The sequence below is a fragment of the Pelodiscus sinensis genome, chromosome 2 (genome assembly GCF_049634645.1).
Source record: "Pelodiscus sinensis isolate JC-2024 chromosome 2, ASM4963464v1, whole genome shotgun sequence".
NCBI lineage: Eukaryota > Metazoa > Chordata > Testudines > Trionychidae > Pelodiscus > Pelodiscus sinensis.
This window is the reverse complement of record NC_134712.1, coordinates 238,482,663-238,503,932: the sequence shown is the minus strand read 5'-3', so window position 1 is coordinate 238,503,932 and position 21,270 is coordinate 238,482,663. Positions and strand designations below refer to the sequence as shown.

The 21,270-nt window shown below is 41.8% G+C and overlaps 1 protein-coding gene across 6 annotated transcripts in view; it reads right to left on the bottom strand.

Annotated features, from left to right (window-relative positions):
• ESYT2 (extended synaptotagmin 2) overlaps positions 1-21,270 on the bottom strand; it is a 181,806-nt gene that overhangs the window by 53,381 nt on the left and 107,155 nt on the right. For all 6 annotated transcript variants that reach the window (XM_075922738.1, XM_075922735.1, XM_075922736.1 and 3 more), the window contains exons 7-8: positions 7,297-7,352; positions 712-832 (exon numbers count right to left, since the gene is read on the bottom strand). In XM_075922738.1, coding sequence (XP_075778853.1) covers positions 712-832; positions 7,297-7,352 — 177 coding nt within the window. The remainder of the gene's footprint in view (positions 1-711; positions 833-7,296; positions 7,353-21,270) is intronic.

The following is a 21,270-nucleotide window of genomic DNA, read 5'->3' as shown; positions in this document are numbered from 1 at the left end:
AACTCAGATCCGAGAGTGCCTGTTAGAATCATTAAAGCCATTCTAAACTTATTGGCAACCTGTTGGGGAAAATTGAGGCAGGGTGGCTATTCAGCACCACACCAGCCCATAAATAGACACACATGGATGCAACATGACTTTTTGAATAGTGATGTCAGTCTGCCAGGGCATCTGCGGGGGAATTGGAAGATCCACAAATAAGGTGGGTCCCTACCTACTGGAAAGATAACGCCTTACTTTGAAAATAAGATACACAGCAGTGACACCAAGAAAATTCAGCTGTCAAGTGAAGTAAGTGCGACTTCCAGCAACACTGTGTAATTGATCATTTAAAATTAAATGGTTTTTTTTAAAATGAAAATACCCATGTTGGTATTTAGTTTAAAAAAAATAAATCGAACCATACTCTGGTTCCCCACTGCTAACAATGCAGATGGCAATGAATTTGGGGTCATTTTTACAGATATCATTTAGAAACTCTTTATCTACTATGTACAAATGGTACCTCAATATAAACAATATAACTGCATTCAGAGTAAACTGTACTGTTGTGCACAGAAGCAACCATAGTATGATTTTATACACACACACACACACACACACACACACACACACACACACACACACACACACACACACCTTGAAAAACATTAATAACATACTCAATTGATATATAAATGCCAATTTACTTTATAATACAAAAGTTCTTACTTTTGGTATAGGGAACCGCAATTGGGCAATCTGTACTTCACTCACAAGAGGGACTGTGACTCGATTTGGAAGTACCAAGTAGTTGGATATTATATCCAACATTATGGTATCGGATAAATGACTGTTGAAAAAAAAATCAGTTACTTAACAAGACACAAGAGTTTAAGAACATATCCATGAGACATTAATATACTATAGTTGATCATGAGCACTTGCAATCCCCTTCACAATAGTTCTTAGCCGATCTAGAATTATTCTTAAAATACTGCAGGACAATAAGCAAAAATGCTATAGTAAGACTATTTTAAGCCAACAGATTTTGGGCCCTTCTTGAAGTTTTCATATATAAGGGCAAAATCCTCAGTGAGGCTATGTCTAGACTACAATGTTTTTGCAGAAAAAGGTAGAATGCGCTCCACATTTTGTGTACCTTTTTCTGCCCTCCCTTAAAAAAAAAAAAAAAAAAAAAAAAAAAAAAGGCTTTTCCAAAATTTGGCCCATCTACACTGGGCCAAATTTTGGGAAAAAATCCTCTTTCAGAAGATCCCTTCTTCCTCATGGAACGAGGAAGACAGGGCTTCCGAAACAGCGCGTCTGCTCTTCCAAAAAAAAAAAAAAAAAAAAAAAAGCGGAAGAGAAAACGCATTCCCTGGACGTGGCAGAGTTTTTTCAGGATACCTTCAGTATCCCGAAACCCCGCCAGAGAAGGGAGTAAGCTTTACATCTTACAGAAAAAAAATAACAAGTCTGCATTTTTTGTGCAGAGCATATAGGATACAGGTATGGGCGGGAGAGGTTTATTGCATAGTAACAATCAACATTTTGCCCTTTATATTGTTCACCAATTAAGCTGCATGTGCACATGCCAATTTTTTTGGCTATAGGATACATTTTCTTCTGAGGAAATTGTATAGATTTTTTTCTTCTAATTTGTCTGTATTGTAACCCCATCTCCACAATATTTACATCTCAAATAGCCACCAGGTGGAAGCAGCAGATATAAAACAGTAGAAAGGTCTAAAATACTTTATGTTGTACATTCTGTTTTTCCCTGAATAAGTGTAATTAATCTAGGCCTTTCACCAGCAAGATCCAGAGAAAAGGCCACTGAAAAAAGTGTAAAGTCTGTTACCTCCATTATATATTGATGAAGCAGATGTTAACTGTTACATATTTTAGTTTGTAAATGCGATTATCATTCAGCTCCAGTTTGGAAAGTTAGGCTGTGTTGTATTGTTATAAAACAAGCTAATTTTTGCATGCACTCAAAGAAATTGGGAGGATTTAAATTTTAAAAAAGTGCAAAGAAAAAAGTGGGCACTCTGACAGTGAAATACAGTCTACAGCATAACCTTCAGCAAACAGAACTAGAACTATCATACTAAGATCTAAAATCATACTGGCTAGGAATTAACAAAATCACATTTCTCTGAAGCAATGCCAGTGAGAAAATATTAAGACAGGATCTAAACTGAGCTCTGAAACAACATTAGCATATTTTTTTAGAGAAAGATCATTGTCTGGTTGTTTTGTCTACACTTGTGAAAACTGGCCACATAATTCATGACTGATACAGTGTGAATGGCAGGAGCATCATAGGGAAGGTTAGAGTTTGTAACCACTGTCTGATAACAAAAGATATACCTTAGCCCGCTCCAAACCACAAATTCAACTATTGCTACAGCTGGTAGAATTGTGCCAGTGGTGAACTATATACTTGATTTTGCTAATGATGCCACATATTTCAAAGGTGCTATTTTGAAATTTCAATGTAGACAGTTAAGGTAATAAATAGCAGCAAATATTATTCACGATAGCACCTGCAATATAGAAAATTTATTTGAGGCCCTTCCTGAAGTCAGGCAAAACTCTGATTCTGCAACTGTGTAATAGAATAAGTTCTGGCTGCTAAGTGTAGACAGGGGGAAGCCAGCATTTGCACTGACAGTTAACTGATTGAGTGAATTCTTGATTCCCCTTGTCAGTACACATACCGGCCAGAATTGGGACTATTCTGAAGTGTTCACAAAGCCTTAACCGAAAGACATATTGTGTGCCCTAAATTGGGTATCTACTAAAATATGCATGCTGCTATTAAAAAACAGCACTTGCCTACCTCTCTCTGGAGCACAAATACTACAGTGATCAGTTTGATCACCATTATCTTACATTGTCCTGGCCAACTTTCATGATGTATCCATCCTTTACTAGTATGAAACACACCACATCTGTCTCAGAACTGCACAGTTTTTGCTGCACATTCAAATCCAAGTTGTATTGTCAGAAAGATTTATTTTATCTGGAGAGAGAAAATAGTGCCTATGCACTACAATTCTTGGATTTTTAAACTTATTTTCATGTTGTCTTTGCTTTTGATATTTTTGGGTTTTTTTTTTTGTTTTGTTTAAAACAGATTAAACCAGTTTTGAATTAAACAGAAAGTTAAAAATGTTTATAGGAAGTAAACCAACATATTTAATGTAAAGAAATAAGTATAATGGGACTTCTGCATTGAAGCAGTAAGCTGCATATGAAAGCCTTTTTATGAGGAGAGTACTTGCTAATAACAGATAAACCTCTGAAAACAGAGGTTGATAACAGAATCCTATATTAACTGTAGTTTGATCACTGAGTAACTAAAATAGGCACTTAACTTGAATGCTACAAATTTGCTTTATGACTTCCTCTTTCTGATCCCCATGCATCTTTGAACAAGCATGTTAGCTGAAACAAGTATGTAGTTGTCAGAAGGCAATCCGTTCAAATCTTCCCTGAAACTCCACCAAGCTCTAGACGGGAGTAGGGGGGAGGGGATTTTTAGTGGGAGGACACTGCAAGATTTTGGTAAGTGGTCAAGGGTCACACTTTTTTATGGAGAGGGTCTGGGGTCTGGGGTTGAGGTTGGGTGCAGAAAGGAACATGAAGTAGGGAATTGGGGTGCAGGAGAAGGTATGAGGTCTGAAGGGGAGTTTGGGTGAAAGAGAGGGTTTGCAGTGTGCAAAGTTCCCCCACTTCCCCCAGCACAGAGAAGCAGATTAATCAGCTTGCCACTCTGAGCCCTGAGTCTGCTCTCTGCCTGTGGGTTCAGTGGCGTGTGCCATGGACCGGATTGAAAGGCTTAGGGGGCTGGACCCAGGCCTCTGGCCATATCTTGCCCACCCTTGCCCTAAAGGTAGTCAATGAAACAGGTAGTGTCAAATCTTTCTTACCCAAATACTCAGCTGATAGCTTTGTATATCTAAGCTCCTAAGGAAATATTTTTAGTATGTATACGGACCCCAATCAAAGAGAGCTTAAAAATATGACAGGTAAAAAGCTTCAAACTAGATATTTGAGACACTTTAACCAATAATGATAGGTTTTACAGCTGAAGTGACAACCAGCAAAATAAATACATAATACTGAATGAGTGGTCTGTAGCACCTTAGATACTAACAAAAATATATGTATAGTATCTATCACAGCTATCCCGATACCTTCAAACATAATACAGTAAACTTCCGATAATCCGGCACCTTTAGGACCCAGGGGGTGCCGGATTATCAGATATGCCAGACTTTCGGAAGGAGGGGCTATGAGGGGTCTGAGGTGGAGGGGGGGGGATGCGCCCCTCGGCGCTGCGGGACCAACCCGGCAGCACCCCAGCTGCTCTGCCCCAGACTTCCCCAAGTCAGCCGCTGCTGAAACTGACCAGCGGCTGACTCCAAGAAGCCTGAGGCATAGCAGCTGGGGTGCTCTGCCCCGGCTTCCTGGAGTCAGCTGCTGGTCAGTTTCAGCAGTGGCTGACTTGGGGAAGTCTGAGGCAGAGCAGCTGGGATGCTCTGCTCCAGGCGTCCCCAAGTCAGCCGCTGCTGAAACTGACCAGTGGCTGACTGGGGAAGCTGGGGGCACAGCAGCTCTGCCCCCGGCTTCCCCAGTCAGCCGCTCGTCAGTTTCAACAGCAGCTGAATTGGGGAAGCCGAGGACAGAGCAGCTCCAATTGTCCGGCTGCCTGGAGCACTTCCGGGTTCCAGATGGTGCCTGACCATCAGGAGTGCCAGACCATTGGATGCCGGACCACTGGAGTTTTACTGTAATGAGATACCAATAGCAGTCTGTGATTGCAGAGTTTACTATAGTGGGTGGAGTTTTAGCAGTTAATCTCAAATATTTACCATCTTATGTTGAGACAGCTGAACTCTGACAAAACCAGAATAGCTACATTTTTTCACTTCAAAAAGGTGTGTGTCTAGTAAAGCCAGAATGCTAGCAAGCCTTCTTTCAAGAAAGAAATGTTTTCTTCTTAATGTTATACCACTGCTACAGAGAAAATGCCACTGATTTACTAAAATATTTTCAACATACTACAGAAAGCAGATGTATAGTAATTGCTGTTCAATCAGACATTTATTAGCAGTCAGTCACCGTATATCATTTACATCCGTAATATCACAGTTTCCTCCTACACCTCATTAAGAAATAACTTTGGTAACTAGGGTATCTGTTAGCAAACAACTGACTTGTTAATGGCAACCACTGTTATAGGAACATAAGAATTGCAAAGTTGCATCAGACCAGTGATCCATTCAGCCCTCTGATGCTGGCCATTATCAGATACTTCAAGTTAGTGCAAGAAAACGCAGAATGGACAATATTATAAGTATTATACAATATTTATACTTAAAATAAACAACTTGAGCATAGTCTCAAAATAACATTCATTTCTCATCATTTAAACAAAAATGCAAATAGAGCATATTACTGGTGAAACTAAACACTAGGCAATTCAGTTTTAGTTCCCACAGCAACCACACCTTGACCTCACTGCATACATTATATAGAAGTGCGGCCAAGTTGAGGTTGCTATAGTAACTGTTACTGAGTTTTTTACTTTGGCAAATGTACGGTTTTATTTACATTTTAGATCTTTGTTTTTCAAGCAAACAAACATATAGAGAGAGATAAGAATCTCTGAAGTCTAATGAGCTAAATGTTGCTGGTATCTTAATTGGAGTTAGCAACTGAAAAAGCAAAAGATTCTTCAAAGGCTGAATTCTAGAAGGACGTAATTTTCTTTTCCACAACGAGGACTTGTTTCCTCTAAGAGTCAGTTTTAAGTGGAGTCTAAACAAAATCAACTAAGCAACCATTATCCTAATTTATTGACGAAATCTTAATTTAAATTTGTAAAAAATGAGTGGTCTTGTTGAGATTAACAAAAAATATATCATAATATCATAACAAAAAGTTTTCTCCTAATCTCGGCTACCCCACTGAGATTTTTCAATTTGTTCAGTTGCGATTCATATAATAATATCTTTAAGTGGAACTATTTTAATCATACATTTTGAGTACTGAAAGTTTTATCTCATTCCTTAATTCTGGTTCCTTAATCCAAAATTACCAAAACAATTTGGGAATCAAGTAATACTTGAGAGTTTAAGCATCTTATTTCCAGGTATGAAACTTAAGTTTGCTAATTTTGGCTTGAGATTGTCCCGCTAGCCTTCTAATTGATCCCAAATGTCTGAGAAACTAATTCCTCTCATTAGCCTTTGCTCAATATTACAACATTTTAAAGCCCTGTCTAAATACAAATTACTTTAATGTAAAGGAATTCATGGTATTATCCTAGTTAGCGTCATGGCCCTGATATCACAGCCCTTTTTCGCTTCTCCCAGATCTTCATTTTGTGAGGATAGTTTGCTCTATAACATCACAAAGAGTTACAACACCCAAGTCAAAGTGTTTCTTTGGTTTACAAATAAAAAACAATATTCCTTTGTCACTTCACTTGGACACTGATTAATAGAATGCAGAATCTCAAGAAAGTTTTGAAAGGAAAGAAATTGAGTATTGTACACGGAGGAAAAAATAATCATGAACACCTTTGGAACAAACTGCTATGAGAAGCTTCTTTCTCAACATATTACTGAATTTTAAGCAGGCATATCATAATCACTGATTATTTTAAATGTCAATAATCATTATTTTAAACATCAGTAACTGTAATTCATATAAATACTTTTTAAAAATGCTCCCATTAAAGTGAATAGGAGATTTTAAGCCCTTGAAGTCAAATTGCTGCTCCACATATATACAAACAATAGCAGTAACTTACTAGACACAAGAGCTCATTTGGGAACAGAATTTTGCATTCTGCAAAAATTTTCAATCACCATTTTTTATGGAAAGGAAAAGCAAGAAACATTCAGTTTCAGGAAAATCAGAATGGATTTTCTATTTTCCAGCTCCTGGATTCCTGCCTCCAGGATTAGCTGCCCAGCAGCATTGCATGTGCATTTGGGATCTCAAATCTGTGAACAAAGTGACTGAAAACTCTTTTGCTATACATTTTTCAGCCAGGTATAATAGATATAACTCTTCCTTATCATCTATAATTTGTATTATTAAATACTCATTGTTACATAATTTCTACAGCCCTCTACATTGAATATTAAGTGTCAATGACCCATATGATATTTAATCTACATATTTAGCTGGTTTCAGATCTAACCAGGATATTTTAAATTCCTCCCCCCCCCTTTTTTTGGGAGAGAGAGACAAAGAAACAAACCAGACACAAATGAATTTTATTATGCTTACTTGAGTCCTGGAACATCCAGAAGATTGGTCAGTCCTGTCCAGTTAATTTCCAGAAGCTGTAAACAGGAGAAAAAAAATGCTCATAGTTTCCAGTGCTAAAGAAACAAATTAGACAATTAAGCATTTTGATAGGTGGAAAGATGACAGCTTGCCTCCAGGAAGCTATTGTTATTAAACTAAAAACACAGACAGGTGCTATGATTAATTTCTAAATAAATGGTGATGTAAGTTGAGACACAAAGAACATTTCAGATTTTGACAGTGGGGACATTTTAAATGTGTATAGAAAAGACCTACTCTGCATTTGGACCGTCACTCTGAATACTGACATCTTCCTGTTGACAGGTATCAGTGTTTTCTGTATTGCTGATGAACAGTATAAAATATGGCAGTTACTACAGTCCCCAATTCAAAAGTCACTAAGGGTATGTCTACACTACAAAGTTAATTCGAACTAACAGACGTTAGTTCGAATTAACTTTGATAGGCGCTACACATGCAAACCGCTAGTTCGAACTTAATTCGAACTAGCGGTGCGCTTAATTCGAACTAGATAAACCTCATTCTACGAGGACTAACGCCTGTGTAGCCACTTAATTCGAAATAGTGGGAGGCTAGCCCTCCCCAGCTTTCCCTGGTGGCCACTCTGGCAAACACCAGGTAAACTCTTCTGCCCCCCTCCCGGCCCCGGAGCCCTTAAAGGGGCATGGGCTGGCTACGGTGCCCGTGCCAGGTGCAAGCCTGTCAGCACCCAGCCAGCAGACCTTGCAACTGGCACAGCTCGAGCCGGCCACCCGCTACCACCCAGCCCTCCGCCTCTTCCCGGGACCAGGCTGGCGGCTCCTGGGAGCATGCCCAGCTCCGCAAGAGGTGGGCGCCTGCCTGGTCTAGTGCAGACATCGTGGACCTCATCCACGACCTCCACACTAGGCACAGGAAAGTGGCCATCTAGGGCAGGAGAGCTGCCAGCCTGGCCACCCAGGAGCAGGTTGGCATGAAAATCAAGGTGGTCCACTGAGACGTCCAACCCTGAGCCCTGAGCTTACAATGGCCATACTGGGTCAGACCAAAGGTCCATCTAGCCCAGTAGCCTGTCTGCCGACAGCGGCCAACACTAGATACCCTGGAGGGGATGGACCGAAGACAATGACCAAGCCATTTGCCTCGTGCCATCCAGCTCCAGCCTTCCACAAACAGAGGCCAGGGACACCATTCCTACCCCCTGGATAATAGCACTCCATGGACCCTACGTCCATGACTTTATTTCACTTCTCTTTAAACTCTGTTCTAGTTCTAGCCTTCACAGCCTCCTGCAGCAAGGAGTTCCACAGGTTGACTATTTGCTTTGTGAAAAAGAACTTTCTGTTGTTAGTTTGAAGCCTGCTACCCATTCATTTCATTTGGTGTCCTCTAGTCCTACTATTATGGGAACTAATGAAGAACTTTTCTTTATGCACCCTCTCCACACCACTCGTGCTTTTATAGACCTCTATCATATCCCTCCTCAGTCTCCTCTTTTCTAAGCTGAGAAGTCCCAGTCTCTTTAGCCTCTCTTCATATGGGACCTGTTCCAAACCCCTGATCATTTTAGTTGCCCTCCCCTCTCCCATCCTCTCTCTTCCTCTCTCCCACCTTCTTATCCCAGTCTCCCCAAGTTTTGTTCAATAAAGAGAGTTTCTATTTTTGAACACACGTGTCCTTTATTTTGAACATCAGGAAGGGGGGCTAGGGAGGGGTAAGTGGAAGGAGGTGACGGAGGAATGGGGTACGAGCCCCTGATGGGGAGGACTGGGTTGGCTCTGCTGGCTCCTCGGGGTGGAAACTCTCCTGAAGCCCCTTGATTGACCCCCACTCCGGATGGCAGTCTGTGGCAAGTGCAGCCGGGCTGATGGCCGAGTGCTGTGATGTGCCGAGTGTGGGCACTCAGGGCACTCCAAGCAGGACTGCTTTGCAAGTGGGGAACCCCTGGGAACTGTCTGTCCGGGATGGGGGTCGGGTCCCTTTAAGCACAGCCCTCGGCTAGCCTGAGGCAGCAGCTCCACACTCTAAGTCCTAATCTGATGCCCTGCCGGCACTGCTTCCGGCCAGCCTTAACCTCAGTTCAGGGTCCACTCAGTGTGGACATGCTAGTTCGAATTAGCAAAACGCTAATTCGAACTAGTTTTTAAGTGTAGGTGCACTAATTCGAATTAGTTAGTTCGAATTAGTGCTGTAGTGTAGACATACCCTAAGTGCTGGAAGACCATCTGACATATAATAGAACCAGACCTTGTAATAGTGTTCCAATTCATTTTGAAAGAAAAGTTAATAGTTTCTTCTGAGGTGCCAATATCAGTGCTAAAGGAAGACTAACCAAACTGAAAGATGCACATAACTTTCATTTCATATTCACAAGGTTTTGAGCGTGGCCTGGGAGTCTTTGAGGGTATGAAAAGCTGCATCCATGGTATCTGCAAACAGCTTGTGTCTCTCAAAAGGGTGATCCTTAACAGCAATGTGAATCTCTTTGGGGAAGCCAGGAGGCCCTGTGCCTGACCACAGCCCATAGTGTAAAAATTAATGAAAAAAACAAAAACATGAATCAATAAAAGTTTTCTGAGGATGCTGTTGTTGTGACCAAAGTCATAGGTGTTAGAGAAGGAACTGAGGGGACAGTATAGCCACTCAGAATGATGTAAGCTGACTGCCCCATATGTGCAGCCAAAGGCACTGCTACCACAAATCTCCAACTTGAGGCACAGGGGTGCTGAGATACTTAAAACAGGGGCAGATGAGGATTTTGCTGAGCCCAAGGCAGCACAATTTCGCGGGGCCCCCCCTTTGACACAGAGCATGAACGGTGGCGCCAAGGCGCATGCGCGGGGCTTCTTGAACCGTGGGGCCCGGGGCGGCTGCCCCGCTCGCCCTGCCCTATATCCGCCACTGACTTAAAATATTCAGTATCTTCATCAACGATTTAGATATCAGCATTGAGAGTATGTTTATTAAGTTTGCAGATGATATCAAGTTGGGATGGGTTGCAATTGCTTTGGAGGATAGGATCATAATTCAAAATTATCTGGACAAATTGGAGAAATGGTCTGAGGTAAACAGGATGAAGTTTAATAAGGACAAATGCAAAATGCTCCACTTAGGAAGGAACAATCAGTTTCACACATACAGAATGGGAAGCAATTGTCTAGGAAGGAGTACGGCAGAAAGGGATCTAGGGGTTATAATAGACCACAAGCTAAATATGAGTCAACAGTGTAACGCTGTTGCAAAAAAAGCAAACGTGATTCAAGGATGCATTAACAGGTGTGTTGTGAGCAAAACACGAGAAGTCATTCTTCCACTCTACTCTGCACCAATTAGGCCTCAGTTGGAGTACTGTGTCCAGTTCTGGGCACCGCATTTCAAGAAAGATGTGAAGAAATTGGAGAAAGTCCAGAGAAGAGTAACAAGAATGTTTAAAAGTCTAGAGAACATGACCTATGAAGGAAGACTGAAAGAATTGGGTTTGTTTAGTTTAGAAAAGAGAAGATTGAGGGGGGACATGATAGCAGTTTTCAGATATCTAAAAGGGTGTCATAAGGAGGAAGGAGAAAACTTGTTCATCTTGGCCTCTGGGGATAGAACTAGAAGCAATCGGCTTAAACTGCAGCAGGGAGGTTTAGGTTGGACATTAGGAAAAAGTTCCTAACTGTCAGGGTGGCTAAACATTGGAATAAATTGCCTAGGGAAGTTGTGGAATCTTCATCTCTGGAGATATTTAAGAGTACGTTAGATAAATGTTTATAGTACTGGGTCCTGGCATGAGGGCAGGGGTCTGAACTCTATGACCTCTCGAGGTCCTTTCCAGTCCTAGTATTCTATGATTCTATTCTACCCAAAGGGACACTCCACCAAGAAGAATTCTAATTAGTAGAATTTCAGATTTTATATGTAACGTGTCAATAAAATACTAATTTAATGAACTGTGTTCCCATTATGTACATACATTTTAAGAAAACCAATCAAAATAACTTTTTAAATAACCTTGAACATTTCTTCATCCTGATAAATATGTTTTAAAAAATAACTTTGGCATTTAGTAAAAATGAACAAACTAGAATTTGTTTTGCTTTAGGAACCAACAACTGTTACAGCTTCCTAAATATAACATATACCTGTCATTGATACTCAATTCTTGTCATTCAGTTCACTAATGTTAAATTTCCCAAAACTCATAGGATGAGTTGAATTCCTTAAACTCTGTAAGAATCTTTAGTCACGCAAGGCAGTATTTAATGGGGCTATTTCTCTTTATTTTTGCACTTGCAAGTGCAGAAAAGAGTACTAGGAGTCTTTAAAATGACTGTTGTTTCACCCCAGGAATTTTGTTATCTACAGACATCTACTATTTACACTTTAGGACAAACAGAATATGTATCCTTTGGACTTTTTTTTTTTTTTTAAGATTCAACAACTATCTGTACAGTAGATACCTTTATTCCTTCCACCTATAAACATGACTTTGACCTTTGTAACACCAAACATCTCACTATATATAATAATGGTAACACTATGAAAGCTGAAGAATCAACATCTCTTTACAGTCCTGCTTTTAGGACTGAAAACATTCTTTCCACAGGTTGTTTACAAGCCATAGAGCAAGGGTACTCAGAGCTCAATGGGTATGTCTATACAGCAAAGTTATTTTGGGGTACCAGAGGTATCCCGAAATAGCTACCCAGCGTCTTTGAACACATCTGCTATTTTGAAATACAGTATAGCGGATGTGCTATTTCACCATCCCTATAAACCTCATTCTATAGCACTTTATTTCAAAACAGACTTGAAATAAGCTACGCAATTTGCACAGCACAAATTGTATGTCTTATTTCGAATTTCAGGTGCTGTGTAGACATACCCAAACAGAAAACATCACTCATTTTTCTGCCAGTAGCTCTTGGAAGTGCTGTATTCTTGTTAAAAGCCCAAACCAGTGGCTTTAATTGTAAGCTCCAATGAAACCAACCCAAGTCTCATAAGTAAAAAGATTACAGGATTGAGGCTATGATGAGAAGCAAGTGTGTGTTTGTTTCATATTTTCAGAAGACTTGAGAAATTATAATTTATTAAATAATATTACGTAAATCTTCCTTCTGATTTCCTTTTCAGCATTATATCCTAACCAAGCATCGAAAAGTAACATACAATGGGAAAAAAAACCTTTGATAAGCAAAAAATGTACTCATAAGATTTGGGACATTTTGTGCACTTTTATGCAAAAAGAAATATAAATCAATATTGCTTATGTTAGTAACTTATGAATTTCTCTTCTTTTTTTTTAGCTCCTAGATTGTTAAAGAAATGTATCTGACTTGAGGCATAACTGAGGGTTTTATTCACCTGCTGGTATTTAATTACATTTGGTGATTGGAGTATTTTCTGTTTTTAGAATTACTCTGTTCCAGGAAGCTTCATGATTAGTCAGTCATACTCAAGATTCTGTGTATAAAAATTTGTCTGTAGGATCAAAGTGAGAGACAGCATTATATACTATCAAACATGAGACTGCCCCTTTAATCTTCTAGCTTCCTATAAACACAGTCCTAGAAGTCATAAAAACACTCTGTTAGGAAAGATATGCCCTGAATATAATAGAATTGTAGCCAGCATCATCAAATTGCATGAACAGCTTAAAATAAATGATATTCCAAAATAAATATATATTTTTTGAGATGAGGTGACCACATCTGTACGCAGTACAGGCAGTCCCCGGGTTACATGGATCCGACTTACATAGAATCCCTACTTACAAACGGAGTGAGGCAACCCTGCACTAGCTGCTTCCCCCCAGCAGACCAAGGAGACGTGAAGCTAGCGCTCCCCCCCAGCAGACCAGGGAGATGCAGAGCGGCTTTTCTCAGCAGACACCTCAGCTTCAGAATAAAGGACTGAGGGAAGTGAGGTGTGGGAGAATAAAACTGAGCTCTGGAGAAATGTTTGGCTAGAGTTTTCCCTACAATATGTACCAGTTCCGACTTACATACAAATTCAACTTAAGAACAAACCTACAGTCCCTATCTTGTACGTAACTCGGGGACTGCCTGTATTCAAGATGTGGTCGTACCATGGTTTTATACAGAGGCAATAAAGATATTTTCTGTCTTATTCTCTATCCCTTTTTAAATGACACCTAACATTCTATTTGCTTTTTTCACTGCTGTTTCACACATCTCTAGATCTTGGAGTGATTGTGGATAGTTCTCTGAAAACATCCACTCAGTGTGCAATGGCAGTCAAAAAAGCAAACAGAATGTTAGGAGTCATTAAAAAAAAAGATAGAGAATAAGACAGAAAATATCTAATTTCCTCTTTATAAAACCATGATATGCCCACATCTTCAATATTGTGTACAGATGTGGTCACCTCATCTCCAAAAATATATATTGGCATTGGAAAATGTTCAGGGAAGGGCAACAAAAATGATCAGAGGTTTGGAATGGGTCCCATATGAAGAGAGATTAAAAAGATTTGGACTTTTCAGCTTAGAAAAGAGGAGACTAAGGGGAAGATATGACAGAGGTCTATAAAATCAAGGCTGGTATGGAAAAAGTGAATAAGGAAGTGATTTACTTATTCCCACAATATAAGAACTTGGGGTCACCAAAAGCAATTAATAGGCAGCAGGTTTAAAACAAACAAAAGGAAGTTTTTGTTCACTCTGCGCACAGTCAATCTGTGGAACTCTTTGCCAGAGGATGGAGTGAAGGCTAGAACTTTAACAGGGTTCAAAAAAGAGCTAGATAGATTCATGGAGGTTAGGTACATCACTGGCTACTAGCCAGGATGGGGAGGAATGGTGTCCCTAGCCTCAGTTTCTCTAGAGGGGGTGACAGGGGAGGGATCACGTGAGGGTTACCTGTTGTGTTCCCTCCTTCTGGGGCATCTGGTATTGGCCACTGTCGGCAGACAGGATACTGGGCTGAATGGACCGTTGGTCTGACCCAGTATTGGCCATTCTTATGTTCTCCCATTGGCTGGAAACTGGCCAATGGGAGCTGCCTGGGCCATGTTTGCAATGCAGACAGCACACAGCTCCCCGCCAAATGGGTGCATGGTACTCAGAGACACACATGGCTCCCACAACCAGCTGCTTTGAGCAGGCCTGTGGGGGCACATCTGGCAGGGATCTTGTCTGAGGTTCCACTGGGTTGTTGGCTAGGAGCCATCTAGGGTAAGTGTCACCTGGCCAGAGTCTAAGCCTGGCAGCCCATTCCTTCTGGCATTCCAACTCCATGCTCCAGGTCACAAGCCCTTCTCCCCCACCCAGTACCCAAACTCCCTCTCAGACCCCATACCCCCTCATCCATCCCAGTTGCTTACTCCAGTGGTCTCCAACCTTTTTAACCACAAAATCACTTTTTCAATTTAATTGCAATGTAAGGTCTACCTCAAATCCAAATACCCTTGTCCCACTTCCTTCCTGCCCCTTCTTTGAGGCCCTGTCCCTGCTCCACCTCTTCTCTTAGGCCTCACCCTGCTCACTCCATCTCCCTTCTTCCCCCATCCTCATGCACTTACACCAGGCTGGTAGGTGGTTGGGGTGCAGGCTTTGGTCTTGGGCCAAAGGATCAGAGTACGGGAGGGGCTCTGGGCTTAGCCCAGAGTGAAGGACTGGGGTCCAGGAGGGGTTCCAGGGTGCAAATTCTGGGAAGGAGATTGAATGCAGGGGGACTCACATCTGGGGCAGGAGGTTGGATACAGGAGGAAGTTCAAGGCTGGGCTGGGCTCAGTAAGCAGGCTGGTCACTGTTTAACTGAGATGACTTCCAAGTGGTGAAGCATTGCAAAGCTACCTCCATCCCCTTCTCTCTGTGTGGAAATAGGGTACAGAAGTGGGGAGAGGAGGGACACCCTGACATCAGCGCCCCCACACCCTGCACAGAAAGCAGGAGGCTCCCAGGGAAGCAGCTCCAAAGGAGCGGGCAGGAGCAGCACGACAATGGGTGGAGGGGCAACTGAAGTGCCATTGCTTGATAGCTTCCTGGCCAAATCAGTCAGGATCACCTCTCAGAGACTCAGATTCCGATCTACTGGCTGGTGACCACTGCCTTATTCCAAGCTCCTTTTTGCACCCCATCTCCATCGCAGATCCCGCAACTCCTTCATTAACAACAGAAGTGTGTGGCCCTTGACCACTTAGCACATTCCTGGAGAGGCCACCCATCAAAAATTATTGCCCAGCCCTGATCTACACACTATACAATCATATCCTCCAGTGCTAGGGCATTTAGAGAGGGACAGACCTGATGCTGCTCCTGTTCCTTTTCATCCACAAAGCTAAAGACTCAATAGCAGAAGCGAAGGAGGACAGAAGGTAGAAGTTCTCAAGCAGAGATCAAGAAACAAATTGTGTAATCAAGGTTTACAGCAAATCAATATTTTTCAAATGGATCTTTATGGATTTTTATCTTCTGAATTTAAGTAAAGAAATACTATAAAGGAGACTTATTGCTTCATTTGGACACATTTCCGTATCATTAAGGAGTGAGCTACGTTTTAGGGCTATGATTATATAAATAACCAAAAAACAAATTTATGAGGCCTAACAAAAATATCCATAATAGGTAATGGAAAGTAGTTATTAAATATTAAGTGATTCAACATGTTCCATAGAATCGCTATGGATAGAAATTCCATGCTCCAATAATAAGAAATTAGCAGTAGGGATATATTACCGACGACCTGACCAGGACAGCGATACTGACATAGAAATGCTGAGGGAGATTAGAGAGGCTACCAAAATAGAGAACACTATAATAATGGGGGATTTTAATTACCCCCATATTGACTGGATACATGTCACCTCAGGAAGAGAAGCGGAGATAAAATTTCTCAATGGCTTAAATGACTGCTTCTTGAAGCAGATAGTGCAGGAACCCACAAGGGGAGAGGCAATTCTCAATTTAGTCCTGAGTGGAGTGCAGGATCAGGTCCAGGATATAACCGTTACAGGACCGCTTGGGAATAGTGACCATAATATAACAACATTCAACATTCCTGTGGTGGGAATAACACCTCAGCAGTCCAGCACCCTGGCATTTAATTTCAAAAAGGGGAATTACACAAAAATGAGGAGGTTTGTTAAACAGAAATTAAAAGGCACAGTGACTAGAGTCAAATCCCTGAAAACTGCATGGAAACTTTTTAAAGACACCATAATAGAGGCCCAACTTAAATGTATACCCCAAATTAAAAAACATAGCAAGAGACCTAAAAAAGAGTCACCGTGGCTTAACCACCATGTAAAAGAATCAGTGAGGGACAAAAAGGTATCTTTTAAGAAGTGGAAGTCCAATCCTAGTGAGATAAATAGAAAGGAACATAAACACTGTCAAATCAAGTGTAAACATGTAATAAGAAAAGCAAAAAAAGATTTTGAGGAACAACTAGCCAAAAACTCAAAAAGAAATAACAAAATGTTTTTTAAGTACATTAGAAGCAGGAAGCCTGCTAAAAAGCCTGTGGGTCCCCTAGATGATCGAGCTATAAAAGGAGCAATCAAGGACGATAAAGCCATTGCGGAGAAACTAAATGATTTCTTTGCTTCAGTCTTCATGGCTGAGGATGTTGGGGAGATTCCTGAATCTGCATCGTCCTTTGTGGGTGATGAATCTGAGGAACTGTCCCGGATTGAAGTGTCATTAGAGGAGGTTTTGGAACAAATAGAAAAACTTAATGTTAACAAATCTCCGGGACCGGATGGCATTCATCCAAGGGTTCTAAAAGAACTTGAATGGGAAATTGCTGAGCTATTATCTGTGGTTTGTAACCTATCCTTTAAATCGGCTTCCGTACCTAATGACTGGAAGGTAGACAACGTGACACCAATATTTAAAAAGGGCTCTAGAGGCGATCCTGGCAATTACAGACCAGTAAGTCTAACTTCAGTACCGGGCAAATTAGTCGAAACAATAGTAAAGAATAAAATTGTGAAGCATGTAGAAGAACATAATTTGTTGTACAAAAGTCAACATGGTTTCTGTAAAGGGAAATCCTGTCTTACTAATCTATTAGAGTTTTTTGAAGGGGTTAACAAACATGCGGACAAGGGGGATCCAGTAGATATAGTATACTTGGATTTTCAGAAAGCCTTTGACAAGGTCCCTCACCAAAGGCTCTTGTGTAAATTACATGGCCATGGGATAAGAGGGAAGGTCCTTTCTTGGATTGAGAACTGGCTAAAAGACAGGAAACAAAGGGTATGAATAAATGGTAAATTTTCAGATTGGAGAGGGGTAACTAGTGGTGTACCCCAAGGGTCAGTCCTGGGACTGATCCTTTTCAACTTATTCATAAATGATCTGGAGAAAGGGGTAAGCAGTGACATAGTAAAGTTTGCAGATGATACAAAACTGTTTAGGATAGTCAAGACAGAAACAGACTGTGAGGGACTCCAAAAAGATCACACCAAACTGAGTGATTGGGCAACAAAATGGCAAATGAAATTTAATGTGGATAAGTGTAAAGTAATGCATATCGGGAAAAATAACCCCAACTATACGTACAGTATGATGGGGGCTAATTTGGCTACAACAAATCAGGAAAGAGATCTTGGAGTTATCGTGGACAGTTCTCTGAAAACTTCCACACAGTGTGCAGCGGCGGTCAAAAAGGCAAATAGTATGCTAGGAATTATTAGGAAAGGGATAGAAAATAAGACCCAGAACATCTTACTGCCCCTGTATAAAACTATGGTATGCCCACATCTTGAATACTGTGTATAGATGTGGTTAGGTCCATAAAAGGCTATTAACCAGGGGATAAAATGGTGTCCTTGGCCTCTGTTTGTCAGAGGCAGGAGAGGGATGGAAGGAGACAAATCGCTTGATCATTGTCTTCGGTCAACTCTCTCTGGGGTACCTGGTGCTGGCCACTGTCGGTAGACAGGATACTGGGCTAGATGGACCTTTGGTCTGACCCAGTACGGCCGTTCTTATGTTCTTAAGTTATCTTCTCTTCTGTAGGTTCATGGGGTACTGCCTCAGTGCATACTCTTGTAAAAGTCTTGCTTGTATCAACTTAAAAATGTGAAGACTCAAGCAGATGAGTAAAGGATTTCTTGCATGCCAAGAAATAAAAATACAATTTCTAATGAATAATTGTAATTTTATATGTGGGGAAAAACTAAGCAGAGAGATTACATGACTTGTGCTGTGTTACACATGAAGACTATGACAAGGCAAATAATTAGAGCATATCTCCTGACTCCATTTCCCTACTTTAACCACTAGTGTACTTGCTACAAAAAGATATGGGAAACAAAATGAATAATAGCCATAAGACAGTTAGTTATTCACCAATTAATAAGTAAAACATTTTTCTCCAACTGCCTTATTATGACTATTACATGCAGTTAGACCACAATCCTGCAAACATGCACACAAGTGAGTAAATGTATGCACAAGTAGCCCCATGAAGTTCAGTGGGATTACTTGTCTGTGTGAAGGTACTCTGATTAGGGATGTTAGATATCGTGTAATCGAACAGTCATGTAACCACATGAAATCTTAGTGGTTACATGACTATTCATTAGTCCCTGGGGCAAGGCCAGCAGCCAGTGCACTCCCCGCCCCACTCCCAATGAGCCCCCTGCCACCAGGTGCTGCTGCCTCTGTATCAGAGGCAGGAGCACAAGGTAGCAGGCAGGAGCTGTTCTACCAATGGAGCCAATTTAAAAACCAGAAGCAGCCCCGTCTGGGGGGTGACGGGGTGGGTTCCGAGCTCCCTGTGGAGAGAGGCTGCTTCGCGACAGCAACCTCTGTCCATGGGCAGTTCAGACTCTCCCGCAGACAGGGGCTGCTGCAGACCAACCTCTGTCCAGGGCTGGCCTAGGCTCGCTGTGGACAGAGGGTGCTCCATGGGATACCAGAACAGCCTCTGTCTGTGGGGAGCTCAGACCCCCTGTGGACAGAAGCTGCTTTGCGGCAGCCTCCCCTGCCCACCCCCCTCTCACTGCTGCCTCTATAAGAGGCAGCAGCACTGGGGGGCAGGTGGCACCATGGAACTGGTGCTGAGGGAACCAGCTTTTAAGTTGCCTCCCCCGAGCACTGGGTCCTGACCTCCCCTGCCTCACTGCATTGGGTGGGGAGAGCAGGTCTGTGGAGCTGGTACACATGGGGAGCCCATTTGAAAGCCAGCTCCTCACATGTGTCAGCTCCAGCCGGCCCCTCTCACCTTCCGCACTGCTGACTTATCAGAGGCAGGCAGATCAGGTGCTCATGGGGAGCCTGCTTAAAGCCAGCTTCTCATGAGCACTGGCTCCTGCTCCCCCCACCTCTGATGCAGAGGCATTGGGGTGGGGGAGTGTGTGTAGTTAACAAGATTAACCAATAAGTCCAGTCACATCCAAAACCCAAGATCTTTTCTGTCTTCTTATCAATCCCTTTCCTAATGGTTCCTATTCCTCTGTTACACTTTTTTGACTGCCACTGCACTTTGAGCAGATGTTTTCAGAGACCTAATCACGATGACTCCACAATCTCTCTTTCATATGGTAGCAACTAATTTAAACCTCATTGTTTTGTTTGTTTAGACAGAATTATGTTTGCCAACATGCAATATTTTGCACTTTCAACACAGAATTTCATTTGCCTTTTTATCAGAGGGGTAGCCGTGTTAGTCTGAATCTGCAAAAACAACGAGAAGTCCTGTGGCACCTTAGAGACTAACAGATTTATTGGAGCATAAGCTTTCGTGGGCAAAGACCCATCACATGCCAGCAATGCCCCTCTACCATATATATTGTCTAACTGGACAGTCCCTACGTAAACGTACACAAATCAGATATCAGGAATGGTAACATACAAAAGCCTGTAGGAGAACACTTCAATTTCCCTGGACACACAGTAGCAGATTTAAAAGTAGCCATCCTGCAACAAAAAAACTTCAAGAACAGACTTCAACCAGAAACTGCAGAGCTACAACTCATTTGCTAATTTGACACTATCAATCTAGGATTAAACAAAGGCTGCGAATGTCTAGCCAAGTACAAAAGCAGTTCCTCTTCTCTTGGTGTTCAGTCGTCCACATCAGCTGCTAGAAGTAGGCCACATCCTCCCTGACTAAATTGACCTCGTTATCTCTGACCTTCCTCTTTTTGGTACTCCCTTCTTTTCAAGTCCCTGTATATAAATACCTGCCTCTGGAATTTCCACTACATGCATCTGACGAAGTGGGGCTTTGTCCACGAAAGCTTATGCTCCAATAAATCCATTTTGTTGCCCAGTCATGCAGTTCTGTAGATCCTTTTCTAGTTGTTTGCAGTCAGCTTTAGACTTAATTATCTTGAGTAATTTTCTTTTGTCTGAAAACTTGGCCCCTTCATTGTCTATTGTTTTCCAGATCATTTATGAATATGAATATGTTGATCAGCACTTGTCCCAGTACAGATCCCTGGAGTACATCAATGTTTACCTCTCTCCACTGTGAAAACTGGCCATTTATTCCTACCCATTGTTTGCTATCTTTTAACCAGTTACTGATACAAGAGAGGAACCTCCCTTTTATCCCATGGCTGCCTACTTTGATTAATAAACTTTGGTGAGGGACACTATCAATCGCAAGTGTGAGCAAACTCAGGCCCAAGGGCCAAATCCAGCCCACTAAGCACTTTTCTCTGACCTGCCCAGCTGATTAGCAGAGATTTCCTCTCCTCCCCCCCGCCCCCCCGCTTGCTCGGTTCTACAGCCAAGCTGCTTCCAGGATTCTCCTGCTAGCTGTGCAGGGGAGTGGAATGGAGAGGGGAATGCTGAACTCAGGGTGTTCCCCTGCCTCTCTACCCCACCTCTACAGAGCAGGGCTCAGACAAGACATTCAGTCAGCAGAGCTGCTCCAATCTGAAGCATGTATTTCAGAGGAGTTCAGAGGGTGGAGGGGAGACAACAGAGCAGGACCTATTTTTCTTAGAGAGACAGACAGGCTTCTCAGAAACTTAGCCAGCACA